This window comes from Homalodisca vitripennis, unplaced genomic scaffold (genome assembly GCF_021130785.1).
Source record: "Homalodisca vitripennis isolate AUS2020 unplaced genomic scaffold, UT_GWSS_2.1 ScUCBcl_7511;HRSCAF=15233, whole genome shotgun sequence".
NCBI lineage: Eukaryota > Metazoa > Arthropoda > Insecta > Hemiptera > Cicadellidae > Homalodisca > Homalodisca vitripennis.
Genome location: NW_025783621.1, coordinates 831 through 13,747, shown reverse-complemented (window position 1 = coordinate 13,747; position 12,917 = coordinate 831). Strand labels below are relative to the sequence as shown.

At 29.4% G+C, this 12,917-nt stretch overlaps 2 protein-coding genes across 2 annotated transcripts; both read right to left on the bottom strand.

The window, feature by feature from the left end:
• Window positions 1-2,522: 2,522 nt before the first annotated feature.
• Window positions 2,523-11,997, bottom strand: LOC124374198. Its single transcript, XM_046832457.1, has 5 exons — window positions 11,857-11,997; window positions 11,139-11,266; window positions 10,151-10,208; window positions 8,648-8,729; window positions 2,523-2,680 (listed from the first exon to the last, which is right to left on the bottom strand). Exons 2-5 carry the CDS (start codon window positions 11,240-11,242, stop codon window positions 2,538-2,540), a joined length of 387 nt encoding a protein of 128 aa, XP_046688413.1. The 5' UTR covers window positions 11,243-11,266; window positions 11,857-11,997; the 3' UTR covers window positions 2,523-2,537.
• Window positions 11,248-11,965, bottom strand: LOC124374199 (the record flags this gene model as incomplete). Its single annotated transcript, XM_046832458.1, is given in 2 exon segments — window positions 11,248-11,266; window positions 11,857-11,965. Coding segments are annotated over 2 exon segments (128 nt in total), but the record flags the coding sequence as incomplete, so codon positions are not given.
• Window positions 11,998-12,917: the final 920 nt, after the last annotated feature.

Below are 12,917 nucleotides of genomic sequence, written 5' to 3'. Positions count from 1 at the left end.
AGAATCCTGAGAAAGAATTTTGCAAAAACTATTTTAACAAGGATATTTAGTAGTAGGTACTCAAAATTGATTGGTGCGGAATCCTCTAACCTGGAAAACTTGTATTTTTAGTAATATAAGTGTGGAAACTGAAAACCAATTTGCATTGTAACGGAATATCTCTAAGGAAGATATTAATTGCCTGCAGTGGTATTTTTGGTATTGGTCAATATGAGGGGTTATGAAAAGAATATAAATATAAAACAATAAACTTTCCATAGATATTTTTTTAGCTTGACACATTTAAAACAAACTATTAGATCCATAAATAAAAGTTGAATCAGTATCAGGGCCAACCATTTATATGGAAATGATGACTTTTAGTCTTTTTACTGGCTGACAATGATATTTAATTAGGTTTCTGATGGTTTGTAAAAATAATTGTATAAAGATAAAAATATTGACAATGAAAAAAGTTATAATTCGGTAATTTGAACCATTTCGATGTCATCCCATTTCAAATTCTACAAAGCTAGCAATTTCTTTCTGACGATGATCAATTTCTTTTGTTAATTGAAACTTATCTACAATGTTGATTTTAAAAAAAGCATGCATTATACCTGAAATGTAAATTGGTTCTCAGATTTCTGACTATGATAATTAGGAAATTGCAAAATTTTAAAATTGGGACATGGATGTAGTAAATAAATTAACAAATAAAGGTATGCTTTTCTGTAAACTTAAACAGAAAGTGACGTAAATTGGTACAGAAAAATTAAGGTAACTTGAGGTTATATTTTCTCTTAGAACTGTTCCTATCTTTTATAGACTCACTTATATGGCAATGAAAGTGACATGGAACAGAAATACTGGTGAATATTGTAGATGATTCATCCAATGTTTTCCACTGATTAAACATTAGCATAACACAATGTGATTTAACTACTGCTTCAATTTGTTTCTTTAATTCCTTCAAGATAATGTAATATTTTCAGCCGTTCTCTGGCATATAAGTCTGTGTCACACCATGTGTTGTCACGAACTTGATATACCACCAGTACAACGGCCTCCGTCACACTGGTGTCCCAGCAATTTTCACAAAAAAAAATTAGTTTATTCACTAAAATATCATTACATTTATCAATTTTAATGTTACATAAACGATGATGTAACATAAACTTGCTGTAGTAGTCTGTTCTTCTACATTTCATTACCACTATTAGTATGAGGCATATCACCATTTGTACAAATGGTGTCATAGTGGCATCATAGTAATTATTACATAGAAAATAGATAATTTTTACCCTAAATCTCTTTACAGTCAACAATTAAAAAAGGCTAAATTCACAAAAATATTTTTGGAACTCCTATATTAGGCTAGGTTTAAAAATGCTTAAAAAACGTGTTAGAATTCTACTTAAAAAACATTTATATCATGCATTACGTTTAGACGTGTAATTTCCATTTCATGACTAAGCAACAAATGAAAATTACTTATTTTCAGAGCAGAAGTTGATTTTAATAGTCACAGAGAATAACATCAACAGTAAATAATGTTGGACAAATCGCAGACTGCATACAACATTGAAACAAAGAGTACCAAACATTAAACCGTCCGGAAAAATGTGGTGACAACAGATCGCCACCATAGCACTCAAACGGTTAATTATATGGTATTATAATCTGCTTTATTTATACAGTAATTATTAATATTACAAATGGTGTCAGGATTCTATACATAGCAAGAGGTATACCATGAGGGCAAGCAGAGTAAGACTTATACAAGGAATGGACTGGGGATTAGGTTAAATAGTTAGGATTTGTGCAGGTAAGTTAAAACTAGGAGATTACATGGAAAAATTAATTAAGGGCCAATCTATTATCCATTATTTCAGTGCTAATTTGAGGTGTTTCCCTCCCTCTTACACACTTGATTGACATATTTATTCTTGCAGGCATTTCTCATAAATATCTTAGGATTGTTATTAAATAGTATTTGTTAAAACTTTGACTAAACTCATGGATAATACACAAAATTTAATATAAAAACCTTTTATTTTCAATAAATTTTCACTTTTACATTTAGTTATTAAGCACCTAACTAATGGAATACATGATTAATGTTGAAACAACCTTGTTTACATAGGTAATCTGCTATACAAAATCTACAACTAATTTTTAATGTAATTGGGTATTAGAACATCAAAAGTCACCTTTCCTATAAATGAAATCCTTTGTTTTAAACAAACAAGTCTTTCATACAAAAGACACTATTTCATTAACAGTTTGAATGCACACTAATAATGCTAATAGTATACATGAAATTCTTATGTTATTATTACAGCAACTATAACTACCATTATATTAGATGAACAAATTAATGAAAACACATCTAACAAAATTACAAATACTACATGAATGCTATGATAAAAATTAAACATTTTCTTAGAAACTCATGACCTGTGAGTGAACTCACAAAAAACTTAAAAAATGAACATAAACAGTTTGTCTTCTAGTTTTAAATTATCATACTAATATTATTATAAAATGATGATAAATTAGAATAGACTAAAAAATGAAGAACTACTTGAAGAAGGCCCAGACATAAAATTGAAGTTAAACCCTCCATCAGGTGATTTTTGTTTTTCCATCTGTTTGTCACATGAGTTTTGAGAAGTATCTTTTCCAAAACTGAACATACCTGGAAAAATTATGTTAATGTTTTTAAAATTAGCTTACATGGTAGTCTACAAGGACTCTAGAATAAAAATACGACTACATCATACATTAACAAAGAATTTTGTTCAATTAGGTTAGTTCATAAGAAAGGTAGTCTGAAAATACATAGAATGATATTAATTTCAGTAGATTTATTGATTTTATTAGTAATAAAACATACTCCTCATAAAATAACTGAAAGAGGGAATAAATGTGTCTAACAAACAATCTTTCACTGATAAAAATTAATCCTGGAAAATTTTAATCCCATATATTAAATGATTGTGTACAGATTTTATTTCAAATTAAAGTTTCTGAGTTTCTGGCTTCCAACATAATATATTTATTATAAATTATAATAAAATGATAATTTTTTGGCCTCAATGCAAGATATACTTTACAAATTCATAAAAAATCTAGTTTCTACACTTATCGTATCATGTTGCAAACTATTTCATTCGCAAGGAAATGCTCTTTTACATTATGTCATAATTATAACATTTGTTATATAACAAAAACTTATATTTATAAGAATTACGAATACATTTTTGTAGTTTTATATAATAAAATTAAAATTGTAAAAAGTCTACCAAATTACCAAACAGTGTGAATTTTCTTGCAAAATTCAAAACACAAATTATCATTATCATTGTTACTTTTTATACATTGCAACTTGAAGAAATGTTGGTCCTTAGGAATCATAATGTTTTTCTGAACGAACTAGTACATTTTATTTTATTTACACTGCTGATTCAAAAGCTTGAAATTGTTAGGACTAACATTACAATTAAAACAAAATCATTCTTTAAGTCTGGATCTGACTGTTGAAATTCCTGTAATGTCAGGCACTATTTTTCTGGTTAAGCACATCATAATTCAAACCTATGTAGAATGTTTATTATTGAAGTAAAATATATAGTCTAATATATTTTATTTTTCAGTGCATTGCAAGGGACATTTATCTGCTATTTATTTTTGTATTGTCAATTTACAATTTTTCGGCACCACAAATGAAAAAATAAACAAAAAATCCAAAGTAAAGCCTTATAAAAAATAGAAACTTTTAAATTTATTTTTCAAAATATAAAAAATGTCTCCTAAATGTTTTATCCAAAGCATAAAAGAAGTTTGACTCTCCACAAACTTTTTGATGTTTTTTAGAAAAATAGTAAGATTTAGGATTTTTACAAAAAAACCAAATATTAATATTAAAAATTTGGCAAATTTTATGATAAGAAATTTGATGTCACTTAATACAATAAACAACTCCATAGTAAAATTAAAAAATAACAAAACACTAGTGATTAGTCAAAACTAGTAGTTTGACATTATAGAAATGCCGCTAAACATGTTTGCAACAGATATCCTTCCTCGGACTAAAGAGTAATAAACATACGTTTGAAACTGATGATCTTTTTGAGGGGAGAAATTCTGAATACAGTGATGTAGCCAAAATTTTGCCTGATCAAAATTTCCCATGTCTAAAATAGAAGAAAAAAGTCCTGTTATTTTGCATTCTGTTGAACTGGGTGAGCAGAAAAGGCAAACCAATGTTTTGTATTGAAATTTTATTGTGTCAGTGCATACTTATTATGCATTATTATTCAATAAACAATACATTAAATTAAACTGTAAAAACATCTCAACTTTTCTGATACACAATTTGTTCTAATTAAAATCAGTTTTTTAACAGAAAAGGTTTTATTAAAAATATGACTGCAAAACCGATTAGAGATTAGTCGCTTAACATTAGAGAAACATTTTTAACATTTAGTCACTAGTCATTTGAGATATCCAGGGTTAAAACAACTTCCAAATTTATTTTAAGAGATAACAAGAAAAACAAAATCACAAATAAAAAAATATTTAACTTTAATAATGAAGTGATAAAATAGCATTCTGTATGAAATGTTAATCATAGATGCTGCCATGACAATTAATTATGATTTTACCAAAGTTTACAATTTTTTATAAAGTTTGTTTATTTAAAAATCAAATATCTTAAGCCAAAATACTCAGCATTTCTTTTTAAGTGCAATGTTATATAGATTACATCATAAGCTGTATTTGGATTAAAATAAATATGATAGTAAGAAAGGCTTGTTGAAAAAACTTCCCATGAGTCTTTAGCCAATTCTAGGGTTCAAGAACTATACATTTAATTCATTGGAAAAAACTAAAATCTTGAACTGTGCACATGTGCTGACATTAAAAACTAAATTCATAATTAGTTATTAAGACTCCATTCTGTTCAAAATTTTCTAAATTGCCTTCATGTCACAATAATTTAAATGTTATGTTATTTTTAGTGAAATTTAATAAACTTTGTCTTGAAAAATCCATTGATATTTTATTATTGATCAAATCGGCACTGAGATAGACCCATTACACTGAAATAAATTTTACTTTAGTGAGTAATTAAAAAAAACAACCAACTTACACAAGATACTTCTAGGAGGACTACAACATAGGCTACTTTTATATAGAATTAGAAATGTAACAAGTCAGTTTATTGTATTTCATACATAAATAAATATAAACCATGATTCATTTAACCGATTGGCATTGTTACATACATTTAAGCCTAAAACTGATTTTAAGACATTATTTTCATGACTAATGTAATTTATTTCAACATATACTCAACATTGAGCTGCTACTCTCCACCAGATCAAATAAAAACATTCACTTATCACTTACACGGCTTTCACAATCTAAACTCAACCTTGAAAAAAAGTTAAATTTTGGATGCTTCATCAATAACATTTCAAATTTAGAAAACTATACAAATATTAGAAATATGTATATATAACTTTTGGGGGGAAGGAATGTGTGAAGGCAGTTTTATAAGGTTTTAATTTGATATCATTAAAAAATTATAAATTATTGTCATCAAATTGAAATTGTGAGAGAAGAGAGTGTCTTAACGAGATGTTTAAAATATTGTACGACAGTATTATTCATTTATGTTGGCTCAATGTAAATAAACAAACACATGTTACTAAAAATATCAATACAATTATCATTAACTTTTCCATGATTATTCCATGTTATCTGTTTGTTCTCCTAGTAATTTTTAAATAAACCACTTAATTAAAATAAAATTTTATTTATATCTCCTCAAATTCATTACATACACAAGTGCACCACACAAGGCCATGAAAGAAAGTAAAATATATAACTGAATTGTTAGCCAGTTTCCCCCTTAAATCAGGAACACTCTATACAGGGTGATTCATGAAGTTCTCCCCCACTTCTACAGCACATTGTACTAGTAAAAATAATGAAAAAAATGTTATATAAACATAGGTCCGAAAACGCTTCGTTAGCGAGTTACAGCTAGCGAAAGATTTCGCCTGAATTCCTGGGTAAAGAGTAAAATAAAGCCATACTGAACTTTTGGAAAGGTTAATTAAGTAAGAAATATCGTGGATTCTTATGTATTTTTACCTGATAAAGCTAATAAAATAGGTTTCAGAACTGTACCTGTAGTAGTTTTTGAGGGATTCAGGGTTAAATGCAAAAAATTGGGGCACGAAACAATGTTTTTTTAAGTTTGATGTACAATAACTTTGTTAAATTGGTAAATAAATACATAAAATCAACTGACATTAATTGTAGAGAATTTAATTCTGAGAAAATTGATATAATCAAAGTCTAAAATAAAACAGAAATAAGTACCAAAAAATCGATTTTATTCAGTATAATACATTACTAGTTTTAAGCAAAATTAATCATGTTGGGCCAACCGTACGCACCTTTTTATAATAGATGTTCGAAAATGAGGCCATCATTATCAATAAATTTTGCAGCACGTTTGTGTATTGCTTTTGTTGCGTTTCTTAATTTTTCAGGACTTCCCTGTATCTGCACAGCCGAATCCATAATACGGGCAATTAATTCATCACGAGAATTCACTTTTGTCTTGTATACAATGTCTTTCATCCATCCCCAGATGCAATAATCCAATGGAGATAGATCTGGTGATCTTGGTGGTCAAAGGTGAGGCCCTCCACGACCAATCCAGTGTCCAGGAAATTGATGATTTAAGTAAGCAGAAACGGCACGTGAAAAGTGGGGAGGTGCTCCGTCATGCTGGAAGTACAAATTTTGTCTGAGATGTAAAGGAACATTCTCTAACAGCTGCGGCAACTCTTCTTGAAGGAAATGCAAATAGAACTCAGCATTTAGGCGTCCAGGTAATATGAAAGGTCCAATCAGCCGATTGTGCAAAAGGCCACACCAGACATTGACGCTAAATCGGTGTTGAAAGTTCTGTTCCACTACCTCATGTGGATTTTCAACTGCCCATGAGTGTTCATCGTGCAAGTTATTGACACCATCCCGAGTGAATTGTGCCTCATCCGTAAACAAAATACGCTTGTAGAGTTGATTATTAATATTCAAAAAGTTGCAAAACTCCAAGCGAAGCGGACCATCCCCTAGCTGTAGATGTTGAACCTTTTGTTTATGAAACGGATAAAATTTGTTTCGATTAAGTGACCTCCACACCGTTGACTGCGAAACTCCTATCCGCCTAGAAATACGTCTTGTACTTACACCTGGACTGCGATGAACAGCATTAATAACAATATCATCATCAAGTTGGACAGCTCGTTCATAATTGGTTCTAGTACTTGGTAGTGATCCTGTTTCCCGAAGTGTACGAAAAGTTCCTGAAATTGTTTTGGTATCTGGAATCCTCCTATTAGGGTAACGTAGTTCATATTCTTCTACAGCAGCTGTAGCATTACCATTACAGTAACCCAAAATAAAAACCATATCAGCGTATTCCTCTGATGTAAATAAGTAAGGCATTTTTTCGCTGAATAAACAATCGAATTATAACTCACAGAAAAGTTGCATTTAATAACACGATTCACAGAACCCGATCTCCTGCTGTAGCTTGCAAAACACCACTAATACACAGTTCTAACGTAACAGTACAGAATACCATTTTTGATCAGCTGTTATTCGTGCGTTACCAACTTAGAAATTAATAAAACAAAAAACTGCATTTCGATGATTAGTAAACAATAATGGGAAAATGTTTGCTTCATTTATTTTCGAACATTTGATGTAAATTTTTATTAAAAAAAATACAACGTAAATAAAACATGATATTTTTATTTACAAACAAATTTATTTAACAGTTAATCTTGTTTTCTCAATTTATCTCATCATTAAGGAACAAACATTTTTGTTTTTGTTTTATTTTAACTAAATACCGTACGGTATTTCTTTACAGCTAGTAATGTATTATACTGAATAAAATCGATTTTTTGGTACTTATTTCTGTTTTATTTTAGACTTTGATTATATCAATTTTCTCAGAATTAAATTCTCTACAATTAATGTTTGTTGATTTTATGTATTTATTACCAATTTAACAAAGTTATTGTACATCAAACTTAAAAAAACATTGTTTCGTGCCCCAATTTTTTGCATTTAACCCTGAATCCCTCAAAAACTACTACAGGTACAGTTCTGAAACCTATTTTATTAGCTTTATCAGGTAAAAATACATAAGAATCCACGATATTTCTTACTTAATTAACCTTTCCAAAAGTTCAGTATGGCTTTATTTTACTCTTTACCCAGGAATTCAGGCGAAATCTTTCGCTAGCTGTAACTCGCTAACGAAGCGTTTTCGGACCTATGTTTATATAACATTTTTTCATTATTTTTACTAGTACAATGTGCTGTAGAAGTGGGGGGAGAACTTCATGAATCACCCTGTATATATTGTTTTCAATGGTGTTTTTTATGCAGGCTAGTAGTATTCCATGGTTGAGTCTACTGTCATAAAAACTGCACTATAATAGCGTGGAGAGATTTCTGATTATTTAAACTGTAAACATTATTATTTAGATAAGTGTTGCTTGTTTCCTTCGATTTATTCAGGTCTAAACTATAGGATACTTTGGTTATAAAATGATCTAAGGTTTACCCAAATTTCCAGCAGGTGGAGAGAGAACATTGCTTGTATTGATTATGAGTAGGTGGAGAGTAAGGTGTCGGTTGATAAGAATCTGAAACCAATTAATATTATATCAATCATATATTATTTTTGTACATATAAAATAAATTATACGTTAAAACACAATAAAACCTAAAAAGTAAAAGCATTTGTTATAACACAGTTTTTATTTAGTAAATCCAGTAAGTAAAGTAATTTTAATACAAATCTTACAAATGGTTAATATTACCATCTAACATTTTAATTGTAAATTACCTCACCTATACCTTAAATTAAATCACCTCAAATTCGATCCTCCACTTGTGAGATTCCCTATTTTGTAACATTAGAAAAATAGTGATCAGAAAAAGCTTCGTACATCCAGAAAATACTATGTAAAAATAAACATTTCTGGCATGGTCTTATATCTACATAATATTTCTTTTCTTACTTAAAAATGTGTAACTAATGAAAAAGTATGAAAGCACAATGATTATGCATGGTACTATTCATCTTACAGTGTAATTCCATTTAGACTCACACTTCACAAGTAGATGTCCATATACACTTGTAGATTATATAAACTGCCTGCCAAATCATATAAAATAATACACCAAATCAACATAATTTAAAACTACACATAAAACATGTCTTATTAACAATACCTTATATTCTGTTCAAGAGTTTTAGTATAATAATTTTTGTCTCCGTAGTTGGTAGCTTATAGTAAAATATAAATGTGTAATCATAGATTTTAATAATAAAGTTATAAGTGACATCTTATTTGTAACACATTCAATGCTTATAACAATACGTTGATAAATAAAGACCTTTTACATAAAATTTAACATCACCAATTTACTAATTTTGCAAATTTAAATAAAAGAATGCGGAGCAAGTGTAAATATCTGTATCGTCTAAGACATGGCTAAACTTTGGAACAAAGCTTTTACACTGTACCTATATGACTGCTAACAGGCTGCAGGTGTCATGTTTAAGTTTTATAATTTTAAATAATAAAAATCTGTAACAGTCCTAGTTACTTTATTGTGTTTAAAATGTTATATCATAAACTATTAATTATGTTTAGTATCACTACAACCCTATTTTATTAATTTCCTTTATCAAAACATTGTATTTAGTTGCTCGTTTGAAATTCTGGAAATGTCCATATCTTAATGTTTTCTGTTTTAGTCGCCAAATAATAATAAATAGTAATAATGTTAAATGTTATTTTCCTGTAAAAAGTTTCTATGGATTTCACTGACTTTAATTATTTTAAAATGATTTATTCTGTATGATCAAGCAATGTTTTGGTATCACAATTACCATTTGTCTGCTCCTGCACTTCATTTGAATGTTGTAAAGTCATACGTAATAAAACAACTCGACTTTTATTTTATTTACCTCCTTCATTTGAAGGATTTTTCATACTTAAACTGGTTTTATTTAACAAGTATCAGAAGTACAACAATTAGAGGATTTACAACCTACCTTGCATGACTGTGGCAGGGGTACTGGAGAAGTACTGAGAACGTACTGGGGCTGACATCTGAAAACAATAATATTAACAGTATTACTGATGGAATATTTTAGAAACTCATTATGTCTTGAAATTAAAGTATTTTCCAAGTATATTTTGTAAAATTTGCATACAAAATCTATTCATTTGTTAATAACATAAAATAATATTATAAAGACTATACAAACGTATCCGGGTTATTAAAAATATTGTGCCTAATTGCCATTATCAGTAGCATATCATATCTTTTGACTAATGTAAAAATGCTTTCTTCGAAACATTCTGCCATCTGGATCTTAAGCCAGCCAATGACAATATCTTTGAAAAGACAGTCATTATTGAAATGCTGAGAGCTAAGCCAGCGGTTCAGAAATTTTTGGAAATTTATCTGAAAGCTTTGAGATTGTAAAACATTGATCTCCTCTATTTCGTTGATTTTGTTGACAAATTCATCTTTCATCAATGATGGCCTGCTACTTCTTTCTTTGCCGTGGTTTGTTATCCACTTAAAAAAATATCAAACCCATTCACGTGCACACCCTTCACCCATAACGTTTGACCCATAAACGTTACACCTATAAAGAGTAGTTGCTGCTAAATATTGTTTTGCTATAAAAAAACCTAATTACAGCATGCACTTTCATCTGCGTTAAACTGAATCGTGATACACATTTTGAAAAGCTATTGAAAATTAACGATCATGCTTTATTAACTTCCAAACTGGTATGGCTAGATGCTGACTTACCTGCTGTGCATACATGTGTGAAAGAGAGAGCACTAATCTCACTAATAGTAAGCGAAAGATGGTTACTTTTGTAACGTCTTATATTATCATACTATAAATTATTTATCTGGCATAGAAAACATAGAATGAATAAAGTGTAAAATGTATTTGATTAATTTTTTGATTAAAGCTAACTATGCCCTCTTATTTTTAAAACTAGTCAAAGAGATTTTTACCTGAACTTCTCTTGCCTGGGCCTCCAACATGTCTGGACCCCGGGGATACACAAAGCCTGGGGACTCTGCAGCCAGCCTTTGATATGCCAGCTTTGTTGCTTCATCAAGCTCAACAGGAGACGTGAAATCTGAGCCACAATTATTATTTAGCCAAAATCATTGAAATATTTTACTAGCATATACTTTTTAAAACATGAGTAATTTAGTGCATATACTAAATTATGGGATTCTACTTTATACATATTACAAAGTGATAAGCTCCAAACATAAATATTGTGATATTAGCGATCAAATTACAAAAGCTCTTGTTTCTAAACAAAATTAATAATAAAGAAAGCATTTACATAATAATATATCAATATCAGCTATATCTATCAAAAAGGGCTTCAAATAGTATATTACGATCATATTTAAATGCATGTAACAACTAAGTCAATAAAACAATTTTATGTAATTTTGCAGCAAGCTTACAACATTAAAAATGGTACCATTTAAAAAATGCACTAATTAAATGTTTATCTTTACCCACTTCATTTTATAGGAAAAGAGAAGACAAATTTATACTTTTTTCAATTAAAAAGTTGATAACGGGTCAGGTACTTTATCATTTTTTAGAGAAAATAGTTAATGAAAATAGAAAAGAAAAGTAATCATATAATATAAACATAAGAAGATGACAAAATTTGAAACAGTTTTATAGAAGTAGGTCCCTGCTAACCTGTTAGACTCTGAGAACAGACATCTGTCAGATGAATTCTGGGACAGGGATTGGCTGACGTTTTCCACTGGAATTATATCTGGTACAGAGTTGGGATCCATCATAGAAACTGTTAAACACAATCAACAAACATGTGTTATCTTTTTTAAGTTTTTCTCGAAACAGTTCTCCCCTCAAAGTTACGTTAAGTTTAGAATGAAACCATGAACTGATTTAAATGCTCATTGTTATAAACATGTTATATTAGGATGTTTCCGAATGTTGAAAGTTTAATATAATAAACTAATAGTAAAATACCTGTTTTCAATCTACATGAAACTCTACTCTTTACATTATACTGTTACTTGCTGATGTCATAATGGAATACTTAGGAGAGCATATAATGCAATCTTTAGAAAAAACTACACAAAATAAAAAACAAAACAAAATACAATACATATACTATAAAAAATATACAAGCATAATGTGAAATGAATGCTATGTACTTTTCCAACAAATTAACTTTGTGATATGTGTAATATTGGTGGGTTTTCATCTACCAGCATACTTTTAGATATTAGTGGTATTTGTGTAAAGTATTTATCTTATCATTTGAACTGTAATGTCAACCCAATCGGATCGGCACAGTTTTTTATGGTTAGAGCAAGTCACCAGTCCAATCGGGCCAGTATTATCCATATGACATTTTTCTGTTGCCTTGCGTCACCAGAACGCATTCTAACGGTGTTCGGCCATACTTCCTGTACATTGCATTTAAGACTATACAAAGACCAATTAAATACCATTAATAATTCCCTTCATATAATCAAATTTATTATTAAAAACAATATCCAAGTTTTGTGTCTGTAACAATGAAAAAAGGTACCGGTTTTGGCGCTTTTACTACTAAACAAAACTAAAATTTTTGAAAGATTAATTATTCATTGTTAAATCTGCCATTGGAGGCCCAAAGCTTGTATAAAAAAAAGCTGATGGTAAATGATCCAATATATTAAAACAATATATAATTTACTACGGCTTTTCGCACGATCGTTGCAGCATCGCCCCCGACAGTCTGATGG